This window comes from Otolemur garnettii, unplaced genomic scaffold (genome assembly GCF_000181295.1).
Source record: "Otolemur garnettii isolate 467f Iridium unplaced genomic scaffold, OtoGar3 scaffold00001, whole genome shotgun sequence".
NCBI classification, from domain to species: Eukaryota; Metazoa; Chordata; class Mammalia; order Primates; family Galagidae; genus Otolemur; species Otolemur garnettii.
The window spans coordinates 45,953,196-45,961,757 of record NW_003852396.1 but is presented as its reverse complement, the minus strand read 5'-3'; the positions used below and the strand labels follow the sequence as shown (position 1 = coordinate 45,961,757).

Below are 8,562 nucleotides of genomic sequence, written 5' to 3'. Positions count from 1 at the left end.
ACTCGCTTGAGCCCAGGAGTTGGAGGTTGCTATGAGCTGTAATGCCATGGCACTCTACCCAGGGGGACAGCTTGAGGCTCTGTCTCAAAAAATAAATAAATAAATAAATAAATAAATAAATAAAATAAAATAAAATTAAATTAAAAAATAAATAAAATAAAAATAGCCAGGTGTTGTGGTGGGTGCCTATAGTCCCAGCTACTAGGGAAGCTGAAGCAAGAGAATCAGTTGAGCCCAAAAGTGTGAGGTTGCTGTGAGCTATGATGTTACTGCACTCTACCGAAGGCAACAAAGTGAGACTCTGTCTCAAAAACGAAAAGAAAAAAAAAGAAAGCATTTATTTAGTTGGGTACCAGGACTGACTTGTTTTATTTTTTTCCTGAGATTTAAATTTAAATTGTAAATGAATGTCTACCACTGATGAAGCCAAGAGCTTTTAAATTAATTCTTCTGTTTTGGGGTATGCAAATAGTGTCCAAAAGTTTAACTGAATAGTTTAATTACCCTCTTTTGAGGAGTTTTAAAGTAGCTTCAACCATGTGATTTTCATTGGGTTGCTTTATGTTGGGGAAATTTTGGCAGATGGTGTACAGTCCTCATTCAAATACTAGTCATATTGTCTTTTCCTGCTTGCATTAGGGGAGCATTAGCATTACGTTTTCATTTTGAATTAGCATGTAGGAAATTATTTCTTGCTAAATGTTTGTCATGAAGTAAAGTTTTATTTTAAAAAGTTAATGGAGCATGTCATTAATGTAGCAGCCCCAGAAAAAAACTAGTGGAGCATGTCATTAATGCAGCAGCCCCAGAAAAATAGCTGAAGCACACGGGGTTACTTTTGAACAATCTGTTAAATCCTTGTATTGCCATTTGAGTATGCATGATAACCTCTGAGAAAATGAAAAATGTGGTAACCTAGCTGCTAGCACACTCATTTAAGGGCTACTTAGAATTGAATTTACTTTAGCATTGTACTGCTTTGGAATGTTGGTACCAGAAATAGAGCAAGCAAATAAGTAATGTGAAAAAAAATCCCACACTTAAAATATGCTTCAAACTATTAATTTTACACCTCAACTCTGTCAGTAAATGAGAGTTAACATTCATCTGAAATATTTAGAACAAGGGTGTTTTCTAATGAATAAACTATTGAAAACTTATCTTAAAAATCCAGATCTGCCTTTCAGAACAGTGTTAACCAGTATAATTCTTAAATAACAAATCAGTATTGGAAGATGGATTATAGTTAAGTATCTTAATCTCTTTGTAAAATGGTATTTTGTTTTGGCTCGGCGCCTGTGGCTCAATCGGCTAAGGTGCCAGCCACATACACCTAAGGTGGCGGGTTCGAATCCCCAGCCCGGGGCCCGCCAAACAACAATGATGGCTGCAACCAAAAAATAGCCGAGCATTGTGTTGGGCGCCTGTGGTCCCAGCTACTTGGGAGGCTGAGGCAAGGAGTTGGAGGTTGCTGTGAGCTGTGAGGCCATGGCACTCGACCCAGGGGGATAGCTTGAGGCTCCTTCTCAAAAAAAAAAATGGTATTTTGTTTTTATCCATCTGATTTTCTGAAAAATATTGTTGTGGTGTTCATTGCAGAGATGTTTACACTTAATTCATTGCTCCTACTGTATGTCCATACTCTTGTGCCACTGAAGTGCCTCTTTAAGACTATCCATTTTCAGTAAATTAAGTTTGATATTTGTTAGGGTTTGTAACTAGCTCCATGAACCCCTATCTATATGTTTGATGTAATTCTCTCCCTTAATTACTTGACCCTTTGTGTTGTTTCCTAGAAATGATGTACTCAAACTCTTGATTTCAAGTGATTCTTCCACCTCCCAAAGTGCTGGGATTATGGATATGAGCCCCCAGACCTGGCCTGAAATATTAGAATTTTCTTTCTTTTTCTTTCAGGCAGAGTCTCACTATGTCACCCTTGGTAGAGAGCTGTGGTGTCACAGCTCACAGCAACCTCAAACTCTTGGGCTTAAGCAATTCTCTTACCTCAGCCTCCTGAGCAACTGGGACTACAGGCACCTGCTCCAGTGCTGGGCTGTTTTTTTGTTGCAGTTGTCATTGTTGTTTAGCAGGCTGGGACCCGCCTCAAATTCACTAGCCTTGGTGTATGTGGCTGGTGCCCTACTCACTGAGCTATGGGCACTGCTTGAAATATTGGAATTTTCTACCAGATAAAGGAGTTGAGATTCTGAAGGCACCAGGGAGACTTCTTAATGCCAAAATTCCCCCCCCTCACAACCTGCCCCCAATTCGTGTAGCCCCTTATGAGATACACCATAGCCTGTCCCAAGGCACATGGCCGCTCCTTTAATAGCCCATCATATTCCTTAGAGTGAATTGAGAAGCTGTCTGTACTAAAAATTCCTTTCTTCTTTGGTGATCCTTGTTGTCTCAGTAATTGGACCTTTGTGTGACCAGAGCTGGACCTAGACGGAAACTCTTGCAGTCCTAACAGGTGCTTTTAAATGTGAGAAACTAAAGAAATGATCAAATAAGTCGTGGCACTTAAGAAGCTTATTGTATTATTTTGAGTGGAAGTAAAGGTTCACAGATTCCATGTTAATCAGGATGTTTTTGATTGTGGCAGAAACTAATTTTAAACTGGCTTAAGCAAAAAGGGGAATTTATTGGCTTATATAAGTGAGAAGATTGGTCTGGGGCATGGTTGGATCCAGATGCTTAAAATGTCTTATCTAAAATTTATCTCACTTCATTCTATCTTAGGTCTATTTTCTTAGGGCTTGGATTCTCAGGCAGCTTCTTAGTCGTAGCAATGATGGCCTCATCAGGGCCAGACTTGGCATCACATCAGATTAGAAACATCAACAAAAAACTTCCTTTTCAAACAGTTTTAGCAGAAGTCCTGGGGTTATCACTGAAGGGTCAGATTTGTATCTTTTGGAATGGTTGGCGGTGGGGATGAGGTGGAGGGTAGAGACTGTCCAGTTCTAACTACAGGAGATAAAAGGTAGATCAGCATCTTCAGAAGGGAAGCTAACTATAGGTTCTACTGCCAGAAGCAAAGATGTTGAGCAGGCAAAAACAGCAAAAAGTCTACAAATACAAAGAGGAAAAATATGTAGTAAAAATCTTTGGCTAGCCTAAAAAGATGAATTCTGTTAAGAGCTGCTTAGGAAAAGCTTCTGGGAGGAGATAATATTTGAATTGGGCCCTGAAGGACAAGTAGAATTTTTCTAAGGCGTACCACATAACAAAAGGACTTTACTGGTCACTCATTTAAGAAGTTTGGCTGTGAATAAAATTAAAATGGAAGCTACTGGAGCCTAAAGGGGAATGTTAAGATTGTTTTTCCTTCCCAATATGGAGAAAACATAAGCATATTTATGGCAAAGGACTCTAAGCTACTAAAGGAAAAATTAACAAGGAGGGAGAGGGGAATTTGGTGGGGTTAAGGATATGTGGAGGATGTGACCTTAGAAAGGATAAGGAGAACTGCTCTTTCTCTGAGGATGTGAAAGGTGGTGGTAGTAGAAGTTAGAGAAGTTTGACTTCAGATAGTTAAGTGGGTTTCCTTTTGTCTTTTAGAAGGAAGAAGGAAAGGTTTGTTAGCTGTCTATTGCTATGTGACAAACCACACCAAAATGATTCTGTGGGTTAGCAATTTGGCTTGAGCTGAGCTGGGTGGTTTCTTCTGCTGGTCTTGACTTGGGCCACTTATGTAGCTGTGGTCACCTGGAGTATGGATGGATGGTCAAAGACGTAGCTTCACTCACATTCCTGCTGGTTGGTTGGCTGTTGGCAGGGCTTCTCTCTCCTGATTCTGTCTTATCATCAATAAACATTCATGTGACAGTGGCCGCATTTCAAGAGAAGAGCTGAAGCTTTAAAGCCCTCATATGTGTATGACCTACTCTTGGAACTCTGCTCCCGCAGTGTCACTTTTTCCCTTTGTGTTGGTCAGAGCAAGTCACAAGGCCAGCTCAAATCAAGAAAGTAGAGAAATAGAACCCCCTCTTTATGGGAAGAGCAAAAAAAAAATCACACTGGGCTCGGCGCCTATAGCTCAACCGGCTAAGGCGCCAGCCACGTACACCTAAGGTGGCGGGTTCGAATCCCCAGCCTGGACCCGCCAAAACAACAATGACGGCTGCAACCAAAAAATAGCCGGGCGTTGTGGCGGGCGCCTGTGGTCCCAGCTACTTGGGAGGCGGAGGCAGGAGACTCGCTTGAGCCCAGGAGTTGGAGGTTGCTATGAGCTGTAATGCCATGGCACTCTACCCAGGGGGACAGCTTGAGGCTCTGTCTCAAAAAAAAAAAAAAAAAAAAATCACACCGCAAGGTGGGAGGAGGGGGTATGTATATTGGAATAAGAGGAATTTGTGTCCATTCTCCACCATCCAACATTTTATTATGAAAAATTTCAATCATGGCAGCTAAGGTAAAAGAATTTCAAAGTGACTACCCACATACCTACCACCTAGAGTCTACTATTAACATTTTTCTTTCTTTCTTTTTTTTTTTAATGTAGTAGAGTAAAAGTTTATTAGAAGGTAGTAAATGTTCTAATACAGGCTAGACTTGGTGGTTCATACCTGTAATCCTAGTGCTTTGGGTGGATCATCTGAGCTTAGGAGTTTGAGACCAGCTTGAGCAAGAACAAGACCTAGATTTTACTAAAAATAGAAAAACTACCCAGGCATTGTGGTGGGCACCTGTAGGCCTATCTACTCTGGAGGCTGAGGCAAGCAGATCACTGGAGCCCAAGAATTTAAGGTTTCTGTGAGCTATGATGCCATGGCACTCCACCCAGTGTGACAGAGTGAGTTTTTTGTCTCCCCCCACCCCCAAAAGCTTCTAATACAATGGAAGGTATCTGGATTGGGTTGCCCCCATCTCCCTTTTTTATAGATAGGGTCTCACTCTATCACCCAAGCTGCAGTGCAGTGGCCCAATCATAGGTCACTGGCACCTACTGGGGTTAAGCAATCCTCAGCTTTCTGAGTAGCTAGGACTACAGGCATGCACTACCACACCTGACTAATTTTTAAATTTTTTGTAGAGATGGGTTTTCCTTTTGTTGCCCAGCCTGGTCTCAAACTCCTGACCTCAAGTGATTCTCCCACCTTGGCCTTCCAGAGTGCTGGGATTACAGGTGTGAGTCACTACAACAGGCTTTAATGTTCATCCATCCATCATCCTTCTATTTATCAGTTTTTCTTATTTTTTTTTTGGTGAATTTCAAAGTAAATTGTAGACATTAGTACTTTGCACATATTTAGCAGGAATTCAGTAGTTAGTTTTTTTCCTTTTGATATAAAGTTCACATATAATGAAGTGTATCTCTTTTAAGTGTACATTGTGGCTATGTTTTGCAGTATACCACAGAAGCAAAAAATTTGGAATAACATCTCAGTGAAATGGCTCAGAAATTAAACTGTAGTTGTATAAAAAAAAATTACAAGTAATATTCCAAGAACATTCCTTGAATACCTTTTGCTTCATATTCTCACTAATAATTTTTCCCTTTAGTATTACCTCATCACTTAGGATCTTCATTTGCGTTATATTAATTTGAATTCACTTTGGATTTTTCCCTACCTTCTGTCACTAAGCATTTACTAATCATATGCTGTAGGTAAACAATAATATTTGCCAGAAAAAAAGACCATGAGATGTAAACAAGGGCCCTCTTGTTTTGTAGGTATTTAAGTGTATCATAAATTGGATAAGATAACTGATAGATACCATCATTTAAGGTTCATGCTGAAGGCCAGTGCTAAGCACTTTTTTTTTTTTTTTTACGTTTTTTTGAGACAAGGTCTTGCTCTGTGGCTTAGGGTAGAATGCAGTTGTGTCATTGTAGCTCACTGTCATCATCAAATTCCTAGGCTCATTCGGGGACTATAGGTCCATGCAAGCACATTTGGCCTATTTTTTCTAATTTTAGTAGAGACTGAGGCCTCCCTCTTTCTCAGGCTGATCTCAAGCCTCTGACCTCAAGTGATCCTCCTGTCTTAGCCTCCCAGAGTACTATGATTATGGCATGAGCCACCATGACTGGCCTAGTGTTTATATCTGACATGGGCCTCTCAAACTGTTACAGTGTGGTACATTACTATTCTGATGTTAAAAAAAAATAGTGTAACCAAAGTATGTGACAAATGCAGCCATAATTTAACCTTTGAGTGGAATATTACAGCTTCTTATATCCTTAACATTTTGGTTTTATTATTTGAATCTATATTATACATTTTCAACATTTCTAGAAGATTATAAACCCTTATCAGTTTATTATATTATATTTTGATAGAATAGTAGTCTTTTTTTTTTTTTTTTGAGACAGAGCCTCAAGCTGTCACCCTGGGTAGAGTGCTGTAGCATCACAGCTCACAGCAACCTCCAACTCCTGGACTCAAGTGATTCTACTGCCTCCGCCTCCCAAGTAGCTGGGACTACAGGCACTCGCAACAATGCCCGGCTATTTTTTGGTTGCAGCCATCATTGCTGTTTGGCGGGCCTGGGCTGGATTCATACCCACCAGCTCAGGTGTATGTGGCTGGCGCCTTAGCCACTTGAGCCACAGGCGCCGAGCCAATAGTAGTTTTTTATTGACTAGGTATTCAGTGTTTTTATTGCTAATTGTTTTTTGTTGTTGTTGTTTTGTTTGGGGCCAGGTTTGAACCCACCACCTCTGGTATTTGGGCCTGGCGCTCTACAGGTGCTGCCCTTGCTAATTGTTTTTTGAGCAATTATCAAATAGCAAAAAATCAAAAGCCCTTTTGACTTGCTATCTACATAACAGGGAACCCTGTCTGAACTCTTGAAAATAAAGAGATTAACACTTCAGTCAATTTCATGCTGGAAATTCTGTCAGAAGTGCCACTGGTTAACTGTGGCTGTTGTGACAGCTGAAATCAAAGCTTCTTAAGTTTATTTTACTATGCAGCATCCTGTTAGGTCAGGAGTGTGGTAAAGTCATATATGGCTAAACATGTTCCTTAACCAATGATATATAAGGTATTAAGTGTTCCTTCACACAGATTTTACTCACCTGTTTTATGTATTTGATAGTGTATTTTTGTAAATTGCTTCAAATACTAAATCATATGGGATAGGCTGTAAACAGATATATTTGTGTTTAGAAGATCTAATTAAAGTATGTTTATTTTTATGTATAGGTATTACTATTTTGGAAGCTACGAGAAAATATAGATTAGGGACAAATTTGGTCTTTTTAGTGGACATGGCTCAGATATCCAGCAACAATGGATTTAAACAGTGTTCATCTTCACATCCGGAACCAACAAGAACAAAAGATGTGGACAAAGAAGAAGCATTACAGATGGAAGCAGAGGCTTTAGCAAAACTGCAAAAGGATAGACAGGTGACTGTCAATCAGAGAGGCTTCGACTTGTCAAACAGCACCAAACAAAAAGCACAAGTTTATAACAACCAGGATTATGATCTCATGGTGTTTCCTGAATCAGATTCCAAAAAAACAGCAGTAGATATTGATGTAGAAAAGCTTACCCAAGCTGAACTTGAGAAATTATTGCTGGATGACAGTTTTGAGACTAGAAAAACACCTGTATTGCCAGTTACTCCTGTTCTGAGCCCTTCGTTTTCTGCACAGCTCTATCTTAGACCTACTTTTCAGAGAGGACAGTGGCCACCCGGATTACCTGGACCTTCTGCTTATACATTACCTTCTATTTATCCTTCAACTTATACCAAACAGGCTGCATTCCAGAATGGCTTCAATCCAAGAATGCCTACTTTTCCATCTACAGAACCTATATATTTAAGTCTTCCAGGACAGTCTTCATATTTTTCATATCCCTTGACACCTGCCACACCCTTTCATCCACAAGGAAGCTTACCTATCTATCGTCCTGGTGTCAGTCCTGACATGGCAAAATTATTTGACAAAATAGCTAGTACATCAGAATTTTTAAAAAATGGAAGAGCAAGAACTGATTTGGAGATAACAAATTCCAAAGCTGCAGTCAGCAATCTACAGGTATCTCCAAAGTCTGAGGATATCAGTAAATTTGACTGGTTAGACTTAGATCCTCTAAGTAAACCTAAGGTGGACAATGTAGAAGTAATAGACCACGAAGAAGAGAAAACTGTTCTAAGTTCACTAGCAGAGGATCCTTGGGACGCTGTTCTTCTTGAAGAGAGATCACCAGCAAGTTTTCACCTGGAAAGAAAGGTGAATGGAAAATCCCTTTCTGGGGCAACTGTAACAAGAAGCCAGTCTTTAAATATCCGAACAACTCAGCTAACAAAAGTCCACGGCCAGATATCTCAGGTATAGTCTTTTCTTTCTAACTTCTCAAACTTTGTAGCAAAACTCAAGAGTTCATATTTGTGTGCATAAGGAAAAGAAAATTTTTTCATTTTGAATCTTATATTTCTTTGCTCCCAGGTGTGCTTTGATTATTTGATTTAATCCTTTGGCAAAGGATTAAATGTGATTAGGCCAATTGAAAAATTGCTTGCGGCTCGGCTCCTATAGCTCAACCGGCTAAGGCGCCAGCCACGTACACCTAAGGTGGTGGGTTCGAATCCCCAGCC

At 40.0% G+C, this 8,562-nt stretch overlaps 1 protein-coding gene across 1 annotated transcript in view; it reads left to right on the top strand.

Annotated features, from left to right (window-relative positions):
• PIK3C2A (phosphatidylinositol-4-phosphate 3-kinase catalytic subunit type 2 alpha) overlaps positions 1-8,562 on the top strand; it is a 109,611-nt gene that overhangs the window by 18,890 nt on the left and 82,159 nt on the right. The window contains exon 2 of the mRNA XM_003781141.3: positions 7,161-8,296. Within this exon, the coding sequence (XP_003781189.1) occupies positions 7,226-8,296 (1,071 nt within the window). The 5' untranslated portion in view covers positions 7,161-7,225. The remainder of the gene's footprint in view (positions 1-7,160; positions 8,297-8,562) is intronic.